Consider the following 23,209-nt stretch of genomic DNA (forward strand, 5'->3'; position numbering starts at 1 on the left):
CCTGGACAGGGTGTCTCTGGTTTTGGGAGGAGGCAGGATCCCATTGCCTGGGAACCAGGGAGAGCACCCAGGATGGCCTTGATCTGTGCAAGGCTGTTATCCTGTGGCCACTGCAGGTATTTCTCTCAAAAAGAAAGAAAAAAAAAAGTGGCATACGCCTGTCATTGCAGCGGCTGGGGAGGCTGAGGCAGGAGGATGGGGAATTCAAAGCCAGCTTCAGCAAAAGCAAGGTGCTAAGCAACTCAGTGAGACCCTGTCTCTCTAAACAATATTCAAACTAGGGCTGGGGACGGGGCTCAGAGGTCAAGTCCTCTGAATTCAATGCCCAGTGTCCAGAGAGTGCGGGAGCCCGGGTGCAGCTGGGGTTTACCCAGGTCTGCGCTCTCAGGGTCTCTTCTGTGCTGATCTCCTTACTCTGCCTCCAGCCTCAACGTGGGCTCCAGATAGATTCAACTCAGCTGGAGGAACATCAGCGCTCATGCTGCCAACCTGGTCGGAGCCTCCTCCAGGGCGCCTGCCAGGCCCAGTCGAGAGCCTCCACCACTGGGCAGTTCCCAAGGGGCGAAAGGCCAGTTCTGCTTGGAGAATTTTGCACAGATGAACAGAGGACAAGTCAGCACCCGAAGACGCTCTGGGTGGTCTTATTATAGGAGGAGGCCCAGGTGGGGAAACTGTCAAGAAATGACTTCAATTTCCTAACATCAAAACCCAACAGAACTTAGAATTCTGGTCATTCTAACCCTGACCCAATGCCCAGACCTCAAAAGGAAAAGAAAAAAGTTGCACCCAAACCCTGCCATTCTTGTTTCCTCCTTGCCTGGAGCAGATATCACCCCCTGTCACTCAAAAAGAAGGCTCTCTGGGCTCAGGCTGTGGAGAGCGGAGACTGACTGGTTCCCTGTCCAATCGGAAGCCCCGTGCTGAGCGCTGTCCAATCCTGAGCGTAGCCAGCAGCAGGGGGCGGGCCTCCGCGCTCGGAATGGGATTTATTTCTCCGCGGTCCTGGGTTCCACTCAGATTCCTGCAGTTGGACTCAGGCTTCGCTCGTGCCCAGTATCCCGGGTGGCTCTGCCATGCAGGAGCCGAAGCTCCCCAGGGCAGGCTTGGGGGCTGGGCACCAGGGGATGGTGAGTGTGCAGTGGCACCTGGTGCCTGGACAGGGAGGCTCAGGAGGGAGGCGGGGCAGGGAGTCCATCTGGCGGGACCCACTGTGTAGGGAACCCGAGTTGGCGGACCCTGACTCCGAGGGCTCTCTGCAACCACAGGCCTGAGCCCATTGGGGACAGTGCCCCTCTGTCCCCCTGGCTAGCCGGGTGGAGAATTTGATAGTGGCGGAGACTCCTGGCAGCCTCCCATCCCCTGGGGCAGCCTCAGCCCCTGCTCAAGTCCTATCTCTGTGGCAGGTGAGGGAGGCAGCCTGGCGTCTTCCCGGGCTGTGGTGATTGACAGGTGGCAGCACTAGAAGAATCAAATCTCCAAGCCAGCGGATGGCACACACCTGTCATTCCCAGCAGCTGGGGGTGTGGGCTGATGCAGGAGGATTGCGAGGTGAAGGCCAGCCTCCCCAAGTTGGTGAGGCACTTAGAGACTCAGGGAGACCCTGCCTCAAAATCAAATGCAAACTAGGGCTGGGGATGTGGCTCAGTGGTGGAGTGCCCCTGAGTTCAATGCCCGGCACCCCCCCTCCCCCCAAAAAAAAATCATATTTCCAAACACCATTTTCCTGCAGGAGGGAAGCTGCGGTGAACAGGGACCTTGCCTATTCCTAAACTAGTTTTGTGGAGTTTATTTATTTATTATTATTATTTCTTTTGGTGGTTGTTGTGTTTTGGTAGTTAACAGAAGGGTGCTTTACCACTGAGCTTTCTCCCTGGTAGTTTTTAGTGTTTATTCTGCCCGCTGGTCTAGCTAAGTTGCTGAGATTGGCCTGGTTAGGGTTTGATTTATAATGACTTTTCCGTTGCAATTAAGTGCATGATTTTTACAACCACGTGGTTTCGTGGGTGGACTCTGTTGACGTGGTGATTCCGTGATGACAATTGTAACAGAACAGCTTCACAATGCACGCGTTAGGAAATAACTTCTTATTATTTTTTTCTCTTATAATTTTCTGCTCTTATACTTCAAAAGTTTCTTGGTTAAGTTTACATATATTTAACTTTGTGGATGAATTTTAGGATTGGGTGCTTCCATTAAGAGTAAAGCATGCTGGATTGTTTATTAGTGCATCAGAGTTACACATAACACCACCTGCATATGGCACCCGTGTAAAACTGATCCATGGTATTTAACACTATTTTTAAGCTGAATATTCCGTATTATCCTGGTCCTATGAACTGATTGCAGCAAGTCTCTGTGGACTGCATTTCCTAGGGGTCTGGTGCCCTCTGCGACATTTTTCTGGTCTTGGTTTGGCTCTGCCTGACACAGGGATCCCACACCTGGCTCATCTGAGGTCTCCTGAGCGTCTGGTACATATCAGCCACATGTGGACTTATGAGCAGGTGCATTTAGGGAAAGAAGTTTCTCAGGGGAACATGTGACTGCCCTGCGGCTGAGAGGAGTCTCCTTATCCAGAAGCCACTTCAGATGTTCCCTCATCCTGGCTCCTGTGGACCCTGGAACAGCGATGGGCATGCAGCCATTTATGAACACACTAGTTCAAGTTCCTTTGGAAATGCATCCAGAGTGGTTGTTAGCTTTTAAAGAACTCCATTCTATTTTTTAAAATGGCTGCACTAAACTGATATTCTAGCCCCATGTGAGGGGGTGTCTTTCTCCATACCCACGTCATTGGAGGACTAGTTCCTTTACCTATTTGATAGGAGCCTTTCCCACAGCTGGAGTCGGGCTGCAGAAGGTCTCCTACTTGGCTGGTGACTGAATTCCTGATGCAATTTGTTAGAAGCCAGGCTGCCTGTGCCCACTGCAGGAAGGTGGTGTGAGCCTGTTCTAGAAAGAAACAGGGTTTTGACCCCTTTTGCTGCACTCCTGGTGTGGATTGTAGCACAGGGAATACTCAGACATCAATGTGACGCCCCCTCCTTTGTGATCCAGGGAGATATGCACATGTGCAGTTGCCCTTGCTCACAAAGCTTCGTGGGTTAGGACAGAGTCCATTAGATGGGAAAAATGTTGGGACCCTGAGTGCCTGGAGATCCTTCTTCCAGAAAAAACTGGCTAGACCTGGAGTTATTGCTGAGGTTGGGGGGAGAGGGCTCAGGCTGGCTGCTGGGTGGACTGCATTTGTCCTGTCTACCCTTGGGGACTGGCTGGGGAGGAGCTCAACTGTTAGCAGCCACAGTTTGCAGATCATGCTGCAAATCCCTTCTAGGGATAAACTGGGACTTGACCTCACTCCCCTTCTGCCCTGGTCCCATGAAAGATAAAGATCATGACCCTCCACAGCCATTGAAAATCTCCCCCTTTCTCTCGTCCTGATACTTGTGTATATCCAGCTCTTTCTTCTATGAGCACCAGACAAATTGTGTTTCCAGCTACAAGTTATTTCGTGTCCCATGTGCTCCATTTGTGATGCCAATCAGTTTTCCTCTACTCTGGGTGCCACTGGATGGGGGTATTCTATCCCAATTATGTGGCACATGGCTCAAGGCAGGACTAATGCCCACGTGTCCCCCATCTTTGCCTGCCCTTTGGATGGTAGATTTTCTGAGTGGTCCAATGCATAGGTCTCTCCGTCCATGTATAACTTTATTTAAGAGGGACTCAGAACAGAAGTAGGTGTTTATTTGCTGTATCCATCTGTGAAGGGAATCCAGGAGCCTCCTATTCTGGTGTAATTTTGAAATATAATTCTACTCAATATTTGCTTCCTTGGGATGCTGGAGTGTAATCCAGTACCACACACGTCCTGCACCCAAGCCCTACCAGTGCTCTGCGCCTCCAGTTCCCACACCTCCCTTCACGTTGGGTTGTCTGTTCATTCATATCAAATCCTCTGCTGGAGATGGTGGCATTTAGCTAGGCCTTTTCAGTGCACTTCACAATAAAATTGACATTTACATACATATGCAGTCATCTATGAAATTTCTGCATTGTGATTTTTTTGGTCCTCAAATTACTGCAATATGATAATTTTATAACATGCATTAGTGCCTGGTAATGATAGCTCCTGCTTTTGCTCTTAGAGTTCAGAATTCCTGGCTAATTTCATATGGATTTAACCTTCCAGGAGAATTTTCAAACTGTTTGCTTTGGTCCCTTCTTCAATGGAAAGGAAACCATGGTGAAATTTTGATGGGGTGTTATCCTAGACGAACCTGAGGAAAGCCATTCTCTTTATAATGAGGAGTCCTATCATCTATACCCAGGATGTTCAATTCAGTCTTTTGCTGATCTGAATTTGTTTTTTTTTCAAATTCTGCAGATGTACTATTTAAGTATGCTTATATGTGAAATGTGACATTTATGTGACAGCTATATAAAACTGACATGGTGTTTCATAGTATTGGTCAAACTGTATGCAATATGGCAAACAAAATGTGGCTGATTGCCAGAAATGGTTATTTTCCATAGTTTATTATTTATCTATTACCAAATGGACATCCTCTGGAACCAGGCTATGGAGGAGTGTGCTGTGTCCCCATATGGACAGGTGTCCACATCTGTTTCTGTGGACCTTCATGATAACCCCACATGTTCTTCAACACTGTCTCCATTTGTGTTCAATGTGACTTTATGGTGCAGTCCCTCCTTTCTAAAGACGTTGATTGCTTTGTGATGAAGGGACATGTAGATACCTGCTATTTCAAGGGGCTGTTCACGGCTCTTGCCTGTGTTTCTCTCACAATCTCTGTTCTCCTTTCTTAGAAGAGTTGGGTTAAAGGTGAGGCAATTGGTTTCTTTCATCTGTCACTTCTCCTTGTTCTCTTTAATGGAGTCATTTGAGGAATAGAATTTTTTTTCACATATACAATGTATAAATTTAAAAATATTTTTTTCTGTAACTTTGGAAAGGACTTTTTTTCATTCTTTTTTTTCCTTTTGTGAAACTGGGGATTGGAAGCAGGGTGTCCTATTACTGAACACTATTCTCAGTCCTTTTAAAATTTTTATTTAAAAAAATTTAATTTTTTCTTAATTTTTAAAAATTACTACTGCCTATTTATTTTTAAATTTAGGCAGGGTTTCACTCGGTTGCTAGGGTAAGCTTTACAATTGTGATCCCCCTGCCTTAGCCTCCAGACCAATGAATATATCAGGTATGCAGCACCAAATGCATCCTATCTCAGTTAGTAGTTTGTTTGTTTGTTTTCTTTTTTTCTAGATGTTTTTTAGATCATGATTTTTTTGTTTTTTTTTATTATTTTTTTTAAATACACGACAACAGTGGAATGCATTATAATCCTTATTTCACATAGAGCACAATTTTTCATATTTCTGTATATAATGTATGTTCACATCAATTTATGCCATTCTACATGGACTTTTTTGCATTACAACTCTTAATACACATATATATCACAATTGTTCTTCTCTCTTTGTATATAAGGTATGTTGACACCCAATTCAAGTCTTCATACATGAACTTTGTATAAAGATGTCCATCACATTCCATCATCCTTGCTAATCCCCTGTGTCCTCCCTTTCCCCTCTGCCCTATTTAGAATTCATCTATTCCTCCCATGCTCCCCTCCCTAACCCACTATGAGTCAGCCTCCTTATATCAGAGAAAACATTCGGCATTTTTTTTGGGGGGGGATTGGCTGACTTCACCTAGATTTATCTTCTCCAACTCCATCCATTTACATGCAAGTGGCATGATTTTGTTCTTTTTTAATGATGAGTAATATTGCATTGTGTATATGAGCCACATTTTTTTATCCGGTATAGTGCTTTTGGTAGTATGGTCATTTTGATAATATTAATGCTGCCTATTCAAGATCAAGTTAAATCTTTCCATCTTCTAAGGTCTTTGATTACTCTTTAGTATTTCATAGTTTTCAGTGTATAGATCCTTCACCTCTTGTTGATTCCCAAGTATCCTTTTTAATTGAGGATATTGTGAATGGGGTAGGTTTTCTCTTTTCTCTCTCAGAGGATTTGTCACTGATATACAGAAATGCCTTTGATTTATGGGTGTTGATTTTATATCCTGCTACTTTGCTGAATTCTAGTTCTAGAAGTTTTCTAGTGGAGCTTTTTGAGTCTTCTAGGTACAGAATCATATCATCAGCATTGTTTTAAGAACTATATTGAATAGAAGTGTGAGAGAGGGCATCCCTGTCTTGTTTCCAATTATAGAGGATAATGCCTTCAGTTTTTCTCCATTTAGAATGATGTTGGCCTGAGACTTGGCATAGAGAGCCTTAAAATGTTGAGGGAAGTTCCTGTTATCCCTAGTTTTTCTAGTGTTTTGAACATGAAGGGGTGCTGTATTTTGTCAAATGCTTTTTATGCATTTGTGGAGATGATCATAAGGTTCTTATCTTTAAATCTGCTGATGTGCTGAATTACATTTATTGATATCTGTATGTAGAACCAACCTTGCAAACCTGGGATGAATCCCACTTGATCATGATGAACCATCTTTTTGATATGTTTTTGTATTTGATTTGCCAGAATTTTAACTCAGAATTTTTGCTTCTGCTTTTTAGAGGTATTGGTCTGAAGTACACTTTCTTTTCTGTGTTTGTCTGATTTTAGCATCAAGGAGATATTGGCCTCATAGAGTGAGTTTGGAAGTGGTCCCTCCTTTTCTATTTCATGGAATAATTTGAGTAGTATTGGTGTTAGTTCTTCTTTGAAGGTCTTGTATCCATTGAGTCCTGGGATTTATTTATTTTTGGTTGATAGACTTTTGTTGGTGTCTTCTATTTCATTGCTTGAAAATGATCTGTTTAACTTACTCAGTTTGTGTAAGTCACATGATTCTAGACATTTGTTGATGACTTCAATATTTTCTGTTTTATCGCAGTACAAATTTTCAAAATAATTTCTAATTATCTTCTGTATTTCTCTAGTGTTCAGGGTGATATTTCCTTTTTCATAATGGATTTAAGTAATTGGAGTATTTCTCTCCTCCTCTACAGTAGCATGGATAAGGTTTTATCAAATGTATTTGTTTTTCAAAGAGCCAACATTTCATTTTGAAAATTTTTTAAAAAATTGAAAATATATGGCAGCGGAATACATTGCAATTCTTATTACACATATACAGCACAATTTTTCCTATCTCTGTATATAAAGTAGGTTGACATCAATTCGTGTGTTCATATGTGTACTTTGGATAATGATGTATATTGTATTAAACCATCCTTGCTAATCCCTTTCCCCTCCCTATTCCTCCCACCCCTCTGCCCTAAATAGAATTCATCTATTCCTCCCTTGCTCCCCCTCCCTACCCCGCTATGAGTCAGCCTCCTTATATCAGAGAAAACATTCGGCATTTGTTATTTCTTATTTGTCTAACTTCACTTAGCATTATCTTCTCTAATGTCATCCATTTACCTTCAAATGCCATGATTTTATTTTCTTTTATTGGTGAGTAATTTTATTGGTGAATAATTTTATTGCTGAGTAAATATTCCATTGTGTACAACTGCCATGTTTTCTTTATCCATTCATCCACTGAAGGGCATCTATGTTGGCTCCACAGTTTAATTCTTGTGAATTTTGCTGCTAAAAACATCGTGACTGTGTCCCTGTAGTATGCTGTTTTTAAGTCCTTTAGGTATAGACCAGGGAGTGGGATAGCTGGGTCAAATGGTGGTACCATTCCCAGTCACTTTGTCAATTTTTATTTGCTTCTTTTGTTCCAATTTCATTGATCTCGCCTCTGATTTTAATTATTTTCTGTTCTTTACTGTTTTTGGTGTTGATTAATTGTTTTTCCAATGGCTTTGAAATATAATTTTAGGTCATTTATTTGACTTTTTCTTTTTTTAAGGAATGAACTCCATGCAATAAACTTTCCTCTTAGTAATGCCTTCATAGTGTCCCAGAGATTTGGATATATTGTATCTGTGTCCTCATTCACTTCTAAGAATTTTAAAATCTCCTCTTTGATGTTTTCTGCAACCCATTGTTCATTCACTAGCATATTATTTAGTCTCCAGGTGTTGGAGTAGGTTCTATTTTTATTATTGACTTCTAATGTCATTCCACTATGATCTGATAGAATGCAGGGTAGTTTCTTTACTTTTCTGTATTGCTTAGAGTTGCTTTTTGCATGACATATGGTCTATTTTAGAGAAGGATCCATTTGCTGCTGAGCAGAAAGTCTCTTCACCTGTTGAAGGATGAAATAGTCTATGTATGTCAGTTAAATCTAAGTTGTTGATTGTATCATTGAGTTCTATAGTTTCTGTCTGGATATTGTTTGGAAGATCAATCCAGTGGTAAAAGAGGTGTGTTAAAGTCACCCAGAATTATTGTCTTGTGGTCTACTTGGCCCTTAAACTTGAGAAGAGTCTGTTTGAACATAGATGCTCCATTGTTTTGGGGGTGTGTATATTTATAATTGTTCTGTCTTGTTGGTGTATGGTTCCTTTAAGCATAATGTAGTGTCCTTCTTTATCCCTTTTGATTAACTTTCACTTGAAGTCCACATTATTTGATATAAGAATGGAAACCCCTGCTTGCCTCCACAGTCCATGTGAGTGGTAGTATGTGATTTAATATTTATTTTTTGTATATGATCACAATACCTTTATTATTTAGTTTTATGTAGTGCTGAGGATCAAATACAGGGCCTCACATGTGCTAGGCCAGTGCTCTATCACTGAGCCCCAGCCCCTACCTGAGTGATATATTTTTTCCAACCTGTGACCTTCAGTGTGTAGGTGTCTTTTTCTATGATATGAATCTCTTGGAGGCAGCATATTGTTGGTGTTTTTTAAATCCAATCTGCCTGTCTTTTGATTGCTGAGTTGGAACTAAACTTTCAGGGTTATTATTGAGACAAGATTTGTATTCCCAGTTATTTTTGTGTATTTTTGGTATTTAACTAAGTCAGTTTCTCTTTGATAGGTTTTTCCTTTAGAGTGATACTACCCTTTTCTGATTTTTTATTGTTGTTTATTTTCTCCTCATGGAATATTTTGCCAAGGGTGTTCTGTAGTGCAGGTTTCTGGTTGTAAATTCTTTTAATTTTGTGTATGACAGAAGGTTTTTATTTTGTCATAAAATAACATCTTAATCAAAATCTAATTGCTAATCAAAATTTAATTTTGCTGGGTATGCTTCTTGGTTGGCATCCATTTCTTTCAGAGCTTGGTTTGTATTGTTGCAGGATCTTGTAGATTTCAGGGTCTCAGTTCAGAAATCTGAGATCCTGATTGGTTTTCCCCATATGTAATTTGATTTCATTCTCTTGTGGCTTTTGAAATGCTCTGCTCCTCCTGTATGCTAGGTGTTTTCATTATGATGTGCCTTGGTGTAGACCTGAGTGATCTTGTTCATTTGGTATCCTATACGATCCTTGTGTTTGATTTCCCAATTCACTCTACATGTTTGAAAATTTTTCTGGTATTATTTCATTGAATAGATTGTCCATTACTGTAGTTTAGACCTCTATGTCTTCATCTATCCCAATAGTTGTTAAATTTGGTCTTTTCTTTTTTTTTAATATTTATTTTTTAGTTTTTGGCAGACACAACATCTTTGTTGGTATGTGGTGCTGAGGATCAAACCCGGGCCGCACGCATGCCAGGTGAGCGTTCTACCGCTTGAGCCACATCCCCAGCCCTTGGTCTTTTCATATTATCTCACAATTCTTGAATCTTGTGCTCATGGTTTCTTACCATCTTCACTGGGGTCAACTTTATTTTTTCAAGATTATATATTTTGCCTTCAATGTCAGAGGTTCTGTCTTCCAAGTGATCTATTCTGTTGGAGATACTTCCTATTGAGTTCTTAATTTGGTTTACTGTTTCCTTCATTTCAAGGATCTCTGGGTTTTTTTTTTTCAAAATCTCTATCTCTTTATTGAAGGAATATTTTGCTTTCTGTATTTGCTTATGTAAGTATTTATCAAAATAATCCTTTGCTGCCTGTATTTGGTCTCATATCATCCTTTAATTCACAGAAAATTATGTACCTTCTCCCATTTATCCTGCTATTCTGACCATGGATTCTAATAATGTAGCATCTTTGTTTGGGGCACATTCTTTCTTGGTTTCTCATGTTGTTCATGCATCTTCCCTTCCAGCTCTAGTTTTTAAGATATATAGGCATATAGGCTTATAGTGTTCCCAATGGATTTCAACACATTTCTTTGTATAAAAAATTATTTATTTTTTTAAATACATGACAACAGTGGAATGCATTACAATTCTTATTACACACATAGAGCACAATTTTTCATATCTTTGTATAGAAAGTATATTCATGCTAATTTATGCCATTATATATGTACCTATTTCTTTATGCAATAAAACTCTTAATACACATATATATGACAATTTTTCATATCTCTGGTTGTATGTAAGGTATGTTGGCACCAATTTGGGTCTTCATACATGTACTTTGGATAATGGTGTCATCACATTCCACAATCACTGCTAATTCCCTGCGTCATCCCCTCCCCTGCAACCCCTCTGCCCTATGTACAATTCATCTATTCCTCCTAACCTCCCCCTCCCTACCCCACTATAGTCCGCCTTCTTATATCAGAGAAACCATTCAACATTTATTTTTTCGGTATGCCTCACTTCACTTCTCCAATAGCATCCATTTACCTGCAATTGCCATGATTTTATTATTGCTGAGTAAAATTGCATTGTGTATATATGCCCCATATTTTTATCCAATCATCCACTAAAGGGCATCTGGGTTGGCTCCACAGTTTGCTATTCTGCATTGTGCTGCTATAAACATTGACATGGCTGTGACCCTGTAGTATGCTGTTTTCAAGTCCTTTGAGAATAGTCTGAGAAGAGGAATACTGGGGTCAAATGCTGTTTTCAATCCCAAATTTCAAAGGAATCTCTATACAGTTTTCCATGTTGTTTGCACCAATTTGCAGTCCCACCAGCAGTGTATGAGTGTGCTGTTTCCCCCACATCCTTGCCAACACTTGTTGTTTGTCTTTATGGTAACTGCCATTCTGACTGGAGTGAGATGATATCTTAGAGTGGTTTTGATTTGCATTTCTCTACTTGCAAGAGATGATGAACTTTTTTTAAAAATATTTGTTGATTGATTCTACATCCTTTTCTGAGAAGTGTCTGTTCAGGACCTTGGCCAATTTGTTTTTTGGATTATTGGGTTTTTTCTTGCTTAGCAATTTTTAGTTCTTTATATACTAGATATTAGTTCTCTATGTGATGTGTGAGGGGTAAAAATCTACTCCCAGGATGTAGGATCTCTGTTCACCTCAGATTTTATTTTCTGAGAAGAAAATTTTTAGTTTGAATCCATCCCATTTGTTGGTTCTTGTTTTTAATTCTTGTGCTGTAGGCATCTTATTAAGAAAGTTGGGGTGGCCTAGCCCCATGTGATGAAGATTATGGCCTACTTTTTCGTCTATTAGATGCAGAGTCTCTGGTTTAAATCCTAGGTCCTTGATCCAATTTGAATTGAGTTTTGTGCATGGTGAGAGATAGGGTTTCATTTTTTTGGAAATGGATTTCCAGTTTTCCCAGCACCGTTTGTTGAAGAGGCAATCTTTTCTCCAATGCATGTTCTTGGCAACATTGTCTAATGTAAGATAATTGTAATTTTGTGAGTTAGTCTGTGTGTCCTCTATTCTGTACCATTGGTCTAGCAGCTTGTTTTACTGCCAATACCATGCTGCTTTTGTTATTATTGCTCTGTAGTATAGGTTAAGGTCTGGTATAGTCATACCACCTGCTTTGCTCTTCCTGCTTATAATTGCTTTAGCTATTCTGGGCTTCTTATTTTTCCAGATGAATTTCATGATTGCTTTTTCTATTTCTATGAGAAATGTCATTGGGATTTTGATCAGAATTGCATTAAATCTGTACAGTGCTTTTGTTTTGATAATATTTATCAAATATGGTCGTTTTGATAATATTTATTCTGCCTATGCAAGAGTAAGGTAGATCTTTCCATCTTCTAAGGTCTTCTTTGATATCTTTCTTTAGGGTTCTGTAGGTTTCATTGTATAGATCTTTCACCTCTTTCATTAAGTTGATTCCCAAGTATCTTATGTTTTCTTTTTTTGAAGTTACTGTAAATGAGGTAGGTTTTCTTATTTCCTTCTTGAGGCTTTGACACTGATATACAGAAAGGCCTTTTTAAAAATATGTGTTAATTTTATATTTTGTTGCTTTGCTGAATTCATTTTTAGTTCTATAAGTTTTCTGGTGGTGCTTTTAGGGTCTTCTAGTTATAGAATTATATTTTCAGCAAATAGTGCTAGTTTAAGTTCTTTTCCTGTAGTTATTCCTTTAATTTCTTTCATCTGTCTAATTGCTCTGTCCAGTGTTTCAAAAAATATGTTGAATAGAAATGGTGAGAGAGCGCACCCCTGACTTGTTCCAGTTTTTAGAGGGAATGCCTTTAGTTTTTCTCCCTTTAGAATGATGTTGTCCTTAGGCTTAATGTAGAGAGCCAGTGTGATGTTGAGGTATGTTCCTGTTATCTCTAGTTTTTTTAATTTTTTGAAAATGAAAGGGTGCTGTGTTTTGTCAAATGGTTTTTCTGTGTCTCTTGAGATGATCATATGATTCTTATTTTTAAGTCTATTGATGTGATGAATTACCTTTATTGATTTCTATATGTTGAACCAACCCTATATTCCTGGACAAACCCCACTTGATCTTGGTGCACGACTTTTTAATATGTTTTTGTGTTTAATTTGGCAGAATTTTATTCAGAATTTTTGCATCTATGTTCATTCGAGATATTGGCCTGAAGTTTTCTTTCTTTCATTTGTCCATGCCTGGTTTGGGGATCAGGGTGATATTGGCCTCATTGAACGAGTTTGGATGTGCTGCTTCTTTCTGTATTTTCTGAAATAAATTAAAGAATATTGGTATTTTGAATTTCTTCTTTAAAGGTCTTGTTTAAGTCGGCATTGTATCCTTCTGGGCCTGGGCTTTTCTTGGTTGATAAGCTTCTGATGACATCTTGTATTTCATCATTTAATATTGGTCTGTTTAAATTTTGTATGTCTTTCTGATTTAATCTGGCATATCATATGACTTAAGAAATTTGTAAAGCCTTGAATGTCTTCTATTTTATCGGGGTATACATTTTCAAGATAATTTCTAAATATCCTCTCTATTTCTGTAGTGTCTATTGGGATACTGCCTTTTTCATCATGTATGCTGGTAATTTGAATTTTCTCTCTCTTTGTCTTCATTAGCATAGGGTCTGTCAGAGAACCAACTTTTTGTCAAGGTTTAGTTGTTTCTTTTAATTCAATTTCAGTTCTAATTTCGATTATTTCTTGCCTTCTACTGCTTTTGCTGTTGATTTGTTTTTCTAGGGCATTGAAATAAAGTATCAGATTAATTATTGACTTTTTATTCTTTAAAGAATGAACTCCATGCAATGAAGTTTCCTCCTAGTACTGCTTCCATAGTGTCCAATAGATTTTGATATATTGTGTCTATGTTCTTGTTTTCCTCTAAGAATTTTTTAATCTCCTCCTTGAAATCTTCTGTAACCCATTGTTCATTCTATTGTACCAAATTGATTCACTCGTTGAACTGCTTATAGAACTTGAAATATTACAAGTTTGTCTTTTCACGAGGTGGAAGTGTCACTTTACCTGTCTCCAAACATTAATATTTTATGAATATTTTACACATTGGGAATGTGTCATGGATGATTCTTGAAACTAATTGAATTGGGGATCTCAATCTATCTCATGGATAGAAACCAGAGAGAATAGGAACAAGACTGTTTTCAAAAGCTATTTAACCAGTCTTTTTTCTCCCTTGTACACAATCACCTTATGAGAATATGTTTGAGAAGTCTGATTTGCATCTGGAATGTCTGCCAAATTTCACATTCACTGATGGCAGAAAAGTTAAAAGTTGGGCTTTTATTCAGTGCTTGGGTTATGGTATATATCCTTCACATCACTCTGATATGGTATAAATATACTGTATTTGGACTCATGTATTTTCCTCTGAATTAGATAATGGAAAGTATCTTATTACATAATTAAAGTCACTCTCCTACATGACAGTCGGTTCTACAAACTCTTAATTCCAATTAAAAACTGAATAGTGGTTTGGTCCATGTTCTATTGATCTAACAATTTTTATTTCAGGAGCCATTGACATTCGGGGATGTCGCTATTGATTTCTCTAAGGAGGAATGGGACTGCCTGGATCCTTCCCAGCAGAATTTATATAGAGAAGTGATGTTGGAGAACTACAGCAACCTAGTCTTTGTGGGTGAGCATAACTTTCCTTCAAAATTCCTAATTATCATTATTTAATTTTCTTCCCTTGAAGTATATCTTTTGGGAACTTCTCCACAAGAATGTGTTGCAGATTTATGCTTTCAATAAAGAAGATGGGGTAGTTCTTGGTGCTGACAAGAAAATGTTAATGATGTTTATTTTCACCATTAATGTTTTCTTTTGGTGGCAAGATATATATCTTTCACTTGAAATATGGTTGACTTAGAGGAATGCAGTGATGTCAACTCCTGTGGCCCACATATAGCAGAGGACATAGTTGAGGTATGGGAGGAAGCCTACAATCAAAAATGTTCATTGAGACATTATCCAGCAGAAAATATTTTAGAGAAGCTTTGAATTCTTTCTCTTGTTATCAGAAAAACCTGTCCTGTGTTTTGTGCTTTAAAATTATGTAGTATCCTGCTTTTCCTCCATACATTCAAATTAACAGCAAAACTCTCCCTTTGCCTTGTGAGTGTCAATATTATCTGACAGCTCTTCCATAATTTAAAAAATATTTTTAGTTTTTAATGAATTTCCTATTTATCCATATATGGTGCTGAGAATTGAACCCAGGGTCTCACACATGCTAGGCAAGCTCTCTAACACGACTCTACAACTCCAGCCCTTCTTCCATTATATGCAGGAAAGTTTTGCACATTTCTGGAGACCTCTAGGTGCACCCATTGTAATACATTACTATCATAAGTCAGTTTCTCTAATCTTAATTATACGTTTTTTCACTAAAATTTCCTTATCAGTGTTTATTCTGATGTGTGTAATGGATTTTCTGTGAAATTATCTGCCATGGAATGAATGTCAAGTTGGACAAAGACTGCTGTTTTGAGAGATGGTGTAAGTTTTATTTGAGTTAGAGGATTTGTAAAATAATACATTGGTAGATATTTACAAATTGCTTGGTTTTTTTTTTCTTTTTTTAATTGTATACTGTTGGTTCCCTGTTAAGGACTGGGTTTCCTCATATCAGTTAATTGCTTTACAATCTAAGATATGTATGATTCATGTTTGTATTGCCAATAATATTATATGTGCTTTTGCTTGTATAAATATTAAGCCTCTTTTGTCCATGACATTTGTATTTTATCTTGATTGGCTTTTCATTCTGTCCATGTACGTAGAAATTGAAGTTTTCTATGCATAAGTGTAATGGGGATTGATGGCAGTGATACTCTCATGCTGAACTACACCCCAAGCTCCTTTTCACTCATATTTGGAGAGAGGTTCTCACTGAGTTATTGAGGATGTCTTGAATTTGCAATTCACTTGCCTCAGACTTCCTAGTAGCTGAGGTTAAATGTATGCTCATCATTTGTACATGGATGAGCTTGTTCTTATTTATAGGATAAAGACCACATTATTTGAAACGTAGCTTTGAGAAATGTTGCAATTCTCTTTATCTTTTAATTTTCATTGTAACGAAAACCGCAAAATAAAACTTACTGTCTCCAACATTTTAAATATACATTTCAGTAAAATTAATTTAAATTTTTATTAATAGATCTCTACAAAGTTTACATCTCAAAAAAAAAAGAAAGAATGCCTAGAAAGCAAGGGCTCATTTCTGTCATCTCATCACAATACTATTCTCTTTTGTTCAGAAAGCTGCTTCTTTAGTTTACAGATGTTTTCACGTTCTAGAATTCTGCAGTATTCTCTCTGTGACATATCAGTTAACCTAGTATACATACATTTTGTAAAATATATAATTAGAATAAATTCTTTGACTTCAAAGTTCTATAGTTTGTATATTCCAATATTGCTCATCATTCTTCTCAAGGGATATTTGGTTTGCGTCCCCCATGATGGCTCTGTTGAATAACAATCTAACAACACTGGTGTGCGATGTTTTTAATTTGCTATTGATGTGAGGGCTTATTGCCACACTCACTAAGAACTCCGTTTACCTGACTCCATGTTTTCATTTACAGTTGAATGCTGTAACTTTTAGTATATTTTTTTAGCAGGGAAATAGTCTTATTTGTATTTTGGGGGATATTTATACAATTTAAAGAATAGATTTCTCTGCAAAAATTTTTTTTTAACAATAGTAGGTTGACGAATACTACATGGAGCCTCTAGTTAACTTTAAGTCATATAAACATCTTTAAATTTAATTTTTCAATTTTGAACAACAGCATGCCCAAGAGTGTTCAATCAACTGACACATATTTAGGGATTTTTGAATATCCCTACCACTTTTGATTCCAAATATTTATTCCATGTTGGTTACAAAATAACTATCACTTAAATATTTATTAACCTTTGTTTTAATATATAAAATTGATCTAACCAGCATAATATCCCACTTGTGATTATGAACACAGATTCTATAAGTCTATAGTAGTTTCAAAATATTTTCAAAATCTTATGCTTTGTGATTACCATTTTGCTTCACTGTATTTCCCTTTTCAGTAAGTGGGGATTAATGTCTCTTAGTATGTCAGTGATTCTTTGTTTTCACTCAACCCTCTCGGTGTTTTCTTTGTGTGTTTGGGAAGTATGAAGTACGTAGCAAATGTATTTATTCTTAATTCAGAACCTAGGGAAAGGGTCCTTTTCTCTCTTTTGCCTCTTTTCAAAGTTATTTTTAATTTAAAATGTCTTCTATTACCTATAACTGTCTTAAACTATGTTTTGTGTACTATAATTTAGACAGCCCAGGTTTTGTTTGATCACTTTTGTATGTGTTATTATTATATCCCTTTGTTTTCATTATGTGTGTGTTCTTAGATTTAGAGTATCCTTTAGACTATGTACAGTTGCAATATTTAGAGTTAATTCAGATATCCAAGTTTTGTTTTAATCAGAATTTTGTAATCTTGCATTTGCCAACAAAAAATTCTAAAAATGAAGAATCTCGTACTCATGCTTTGTATGAGTATCAACTCGACTTCACTGTATTAAAAAACTGAACATATTTATGTGTCCTTTTAAAATCATATTTTTGTTACAGGTATATATGCCTATTAACAGTATTGCTGGTTTGCTTTTTTCTTTCAAATTCTATTGCAAAATTACATGTTTGGAGACATGTCATTACAATAAAATAGAATTATTTTTGCCAAGAAATGTTTAAAATTTCATATGACTTATGATGTTGTGCACTTACATTTTATTATGAAGGATTACCGTTAGTACTTTTTGGAGAATAGATCCAGTGTTGATGAATAGTGTGTATATTTTTATATGTTTAAAGTCTTCATTTTCCTTCTCTTTTGAAAGGCAGTAGCTGTGAATATAATGTCTTGGTTGATAATTTTATTCTTTCATCCCTTGAATATTGATAGACTTGAATTCCTTCCTGTGTTGTGAAGATTCGACTAAGGATTTTGCAATTATATGGTTACACATTTCTAGGTGACCCGTCTTTTTCTCTTGGATGCTCTCAGTATCCTGAGTTTTTAAACTTGGATTAAAATTTACTTTGAGTCTTTACAACTTGGAGAAAACTGAGCTGCTTGAATGTTTCATATTTTCTATTTTCTGAGATGTGTTTATTAATACTGGAAAGAGAAATAAAGGGCGATTTAGCACTTTGCATTTTTTACTTTGGCCTTCAAATTTTGATGCTCTAGCTCAACCTCCTATGTTGCTATGTACAACTACCCCTGACTCTTTCAGACGTTTACTAAAGAAAGTCTTTCAACATACATTTTCTGATTATTACTATTATTAACAATTCTTGACTAATTTTTATTCTGTTTTTTGTGTGTTGGTTTAGTTCAGTAAACTTCTTTTAAATGATTATTGACTATTCCCTTTGAGTGATTCATAACTTTGCTTACAGTCGATTTAGCCATGTTTTCTTTCCTGTTGGTAAGCAGGAACCCCTTTTTGAACAGTCCCCAAATATTCACATATTTTATGTTTTTATATTTTAATGAAACAGAAGAAAGTTGGCAGATTTTTAAAATATATTCTAAAGGAGGAAAGTCTTTGAGTAACACAATGTATTTTTCTCTACTATATTACTCTCCATAATAATGTACTCATCTTGGATACTGTGAACACAAAGATGATTAGGAAAATCTTCAAAATAATTTTCTGTGTGTATTTTTATTTGATTTATATATTTCTACAGTAATGATGGACTTGGATTTAATAATCCACTCCCCTGCTGATGGTTTTTTTGCTGTAATTTCTTGGGTTTGAAAAATATACTCAGCCCAGTACAGTAAGTAAACATGTTTATTATTTTTATTTATTACAGCCATGACTTCTCATCATCCTCGACAAATTTCACCAGAGCAGGGAATAAAAGAGAGAGAGGGAAGATATGGAAAGTGTGACTTTGACTATATACAACCAAGAAAACAATGGGAAAATATAGGTGAGAGTAAAGTTCAAAAATTGTATTATAATAGACAAAATCAATCAGTAGTCCCTATTTATGATAAAAATTTTATGGTCAAAAGACACCAGAGACAATTAATATCTGAAACAAAAATTCAATGTATTCCAATGATTTTGAGGAGATTTATATGTCTTTAAGAATAAATCCACAGCCATTTTTGAACTGAAAGGAAAAGTGGAAAATTTGAAATCTAGTCCATGCATCAGTTTTCAACTTGGCCAATTATAAAAGTAGCACTGATTTAAAATTCCACTCAAACATTTGCATAGAAAAGTTGTTTCTAAAAGTGATCCTTTTGGGAGTTTCTTTATAAAATGTCCATTTTTCTGAAACAAAAGTTGAATTTCTCCTTGTGCCCAAATGGATAATATTAAGAATTGTAGAAATGTTTCTACTTCCCCACTATTGCTCAATGACAATTCTGATACAGATTTGTGGAAAGTGCACTATATAGATAATGCTATAAGTAACACAAAGAGCCATGTTTCTACCCTGAGTAATGACCAATATATTTATATTGGTGATAAAAATTATGAATATAGAGAAATCCTAGTCCTTGTCTAAAGGAAATTTACCAAGATGAAAAATGTAGGAAAGTCTTGCTTTAGTGATCAAAAACTAGTATTCATTAAAATATTCATAGCCAAGAGAAAACCTGCAAGTGTAAGATATGTGAAAGGGCTCTTAACCACAGTGCAGAGCTTGCTTAATACAAGAAAATTTATACAGAAAGAGAGCCCTCTATGTATAGAAGATAATGAGCAAGCAAATGCTTTGCTATATTTTTTAAACACAGCAGATACTATGACAGTGATAAATTCTACAAATTTAAAGAATGTGAAAAAACTTTTAGTGAAAAGTTACAACTTGTTAAGTATCAGAGGATTTAGACTGAAGGAGAGACCTGTAAATGTAAAAAGTGTGGGAAAGCCTTAAAAAGTTTTTCAACCCTTACTCATCACCAAAAAATTTATTCTGCAGAGAAAACCTACCAATGTGAAGAATGCAATGCACTCAAGAACTTTACTCAACATCACAGTGTTCATACAGAAGATATGCCATGCAAATGCAAAGAATGTGACAAAACTTCTAATAAATCTCAAATCTTATTTGTCACCAGTGGACAAACCCTGGAATGATGCCCCACATATGTAAACTATTTTGCCAAGGTTTCAGTCAACACGCAAGTCTTAAAAATTACCAGAGAATTCATACTGGAGAGAAGCCCTACAAATGTAAAGTGTGTGGCATGAGCTTTAATAGAAACTCAAATCTTGATCGCCACAACAGGATTCATACTGGAGAGAAACCCTACAAATGTAATGTGTGTGGCAAGAGTTTTAGTGAAAAATCATCATTTACTCAGCACCAGCGAATCCACACTGGAGAGAAGCCCTACAAATGTAAAGAGTGTGGCAAAGCTTTTAATAGCATCTCACAGCGTAATTGTCACAAAAGGATTCATACTGGAGAGAAGCCCTACGAATGTAAAGTGTGTGGCAAGAGTTTTAGTGAAAAATCATCACTTACTAAGCACCAGCGAATCCACACTGGAGAGAAGCCCTACAATTGTAAAGAATGTGGCAAAAGTTTTAATCAAAAAATAGATCTTATTCGGCACCTGAGAATGCACACTGGAGAGAAGCCCTACATGTGTACAGTGTGTGGCAAAATTTTCCGTCACAAATCATCACTTACTCGGCACCAGCGAATCCACACTGGAGAGAAGCCCTACAAATGTAAAGAGTGTGGCAAAGCTTTTAATACCATCTCACAGCTTAATTGTCACAAAAGGATTCATACTGGAGAGAAGCCCTACAAATGTAAAGTGTGTGGCATGAGCTTTAATAGAAACTCAAATCTTGATCGCCACAACAGGATTCATACTGGAGAGAAGCCCTATAAATGTAAAGTGTGTGGCAAGAGTTTTAATACAAACTCAAATCTTGATTGCCACAACAGTATTCATACTGGAGAGAAACCCTACAAATGTACTGTGTGTGGCAAGGGTTTTAGTGAAAAATCATCACTTACTCAGCACAAGCGAATCCACACTGGAGAGAAGCCCTACAAATGTAAAGAGTGTTGCAAAGCTTTTAATAGCATCTCACAGCGTAATTGTCACAAAAGGATTCATACTGGAGAGAAGCCCTACAAATGTAAAGTGTGTGGCAAGAGTTTTAATAAAAACTCAAATCTTGATTGCCACAACAGGATTCATACTGGAGAGAAACCCTACAAATATAATGTATGTGGCAAGAGTTTTAGTGAAAAATCATCACTTACTAAGCACCAGCGAATCCACACTGGAGAGAAGCCCTACAAATGTAAAGAATGTGGCAAAAGTTTTAATCAAAAAATAGATCTTATTCGGCACCTGAGAATGCACACTGGAGAGAAGCCCTACATGTGTACAGTGTGTGGCAAAATTTTTCGTCACAAATCATCACTTACTCAGCACCAGGGAATCCACACTGGAGAGAAGCCCTACAAATGTAAAGAATGTGGCAAAGCTTTTAATAGCATCTCACAGCTTAATTGTCACAAAAGGATTCATACTGGAGAGAAGCCCTACAAATGTAAATTGTGTGGCAAGAGTTTCAATCAAAAATCATCACTTACTAAGCACCAGCAAATCCACACTGGAGAGAAGCCCTACAGATGTAAAGAATGTGGCAATAGTTTTAATCAAAAAATAGTACTTACTCGGCACCTGAGAATCCACAGTGGAGAGAAGCCCTACAAACGTAGAGAATGTGGCAAAGATTCTAATCAACAATCATCACTTACTCGACATCAGAGAACCCATATTAGAGAGAAGTCCTATAAATGTGAAGAATGGCAAAGCTTTTAATATTGAAGATCACATCTTACTAAACATTATAGATTTTATACTGGAGAGAAGTTTTACAATGAAAACATTGCATCAATGTCTTTAAGGATGAATCAACCCTATTTCACAGTAGTTCAACACTATTTCACACCAGAGATATGATAGCACAGAAATCATATAAATACAAAATAGGTGACACAGTCTCCAATAGTTGTTCACACCCTACTCAGCACCTCAGAATTCATATGAGTGAGAAGATGTACGGAAAAATTTTTGCAAAGCTTTTGGCCATTGATCCATCATTTTTAGAACACTGGAGGATTTATAGCATATAGAAACCCAAAGAATGTGTCCAAGACTGTATTCAAATTTCCGACATTTTTTAATTACTGACCTCATATCTGTAGCAAATGTGGAGTAGCATCTGTTCAAAGTGTGTACCTTAGATAACAGCAAAATATTTACAAAAACACCTTGACAAATATAAAGATGGTAGTAAGTTTCATATCTATAGCCCATCCCTTGAAGTATTTGGGATTTAGGAGGGAAAAAAATCATTTAAATGTAGAAAATGGGTAATCGCTTTGGACATTTGCTGAAATTTTTCTTAACATCTTTAGGTGATATGATAGAAATAAGGAAATACAAGTATAGAATTGTGCATCCCTAAAAGGATATAATTTTAGTATAAATCAACAATTACTAAAGAGTCTCTTTTTTCACAACTGGAGAAATAATAATACTCAGAGTTGATTATTTCAGAAGTCTCTTAAGATTTATATGAAATTTAAAATTTAAAATTTTCAGAGCTCGTTTAAGTTAGGGGCACTTAATCAGTAAACCACATCCTCAGATTTTTTTCTTTTTTATTTAGAGATAGGGTTTGCTAAGTTGCATAGGTCCTCACTAAGTTATGGAGCCTGACTTTGAACTTGCAAAGCTTCTCACATCCCTATGGTCAAAGCATGGTCCACCATGCAAGTTTTACAGAGCGTTTTTACTTATATTTTATAACAGATGTAATTGGTTGCTAAATAAAGTGTGAATTTCTTAATGTTAACCTTGTCATGCATTTAATGATGTTATTATGTCACACATCTCCCACTATTCACTTTGCTAATGGATCGATGCAATAGTAAAACATTCTGTTGGGTAAATAATGCTATAACCTCTCCATTAATTATTTCATATGTTTAATCAAGTATCATTTGGATAATATTATTTATGTAAATTATATACTCTCTTGTTTGTATTTATGGGAAAATTAAGACACTTATAGGAAGGACCTAGGGATACTAAAATAATGCCCAGATATCCCTAGTTTGAATCATGAGTTTAACATTTCACCTTATAGAGTAGCAGTACACCCTAAGGGATCTACAACTCCGGAGAGGTATACAAGCTCCCAATCAGGGAGAGGAGAAAGACCCAAGAGAGTAGGAGCCAACATGCGTATTCAGGCAATAAAGCAGTTGCTTTTCTCAGGAGAAATTTAAAATAATAGTAATATAAATATCATAGCTGTAAGTGTTAACCCTGCGCTGTATTTTCAAACCCTGACAATTTACAAAAGCAACCTGTGGTTCTCATATCTACTTCTCACAAAGAACTGCCATTCATTCAGTCAAGTCTTGCCCAGGGTTTGCTCGTCATGTTA

At 37.0% G+C, this 23,209-nt stretch overlaps 1 protein-coding gene across 1 annotated transcript; it reads left to right on the plus strand.

Annotated features, from left to right (window-relative positions):
* Positions 1 to 478: 478 nt before the first annotated feature.
* Positions 479 to 21,573, plus strand: LOC144371258 (uncharacterized). The gene is made up of 3 exons (XM_078033667.1): positions 479 to 572; positions 19,701 to 19,806; positions 19,890 to 21,573. The coding sequence occupies exons 1-3, from the start codon at positions 479 to 481 to the stop codon at positions 21,571 to 21,573; spliced, it is 1,884 nt and encodes a 627-aa protein (XP_077889793.1).
* Positions 21,574 to 23,209: the final 1,636 nt, after the last annotated feature.

This window comes from Ictidomys tridecemlineatus, chromosome 16 (assembly GCF_052094955.1).
Source record: "Ictidomys tridecemlineatus isolate mIctTri1 chromosome 16, mIctTri1.hap1, whole genome shotgun sequence".
Taxonomy (NCBI): domain Eukaryota; kingdom Metazoa; phylum Chordata; class Mammalia; order Rodentia; family Sciuridae; genus Ictidomys; species Ictidomys tridecemlineatus.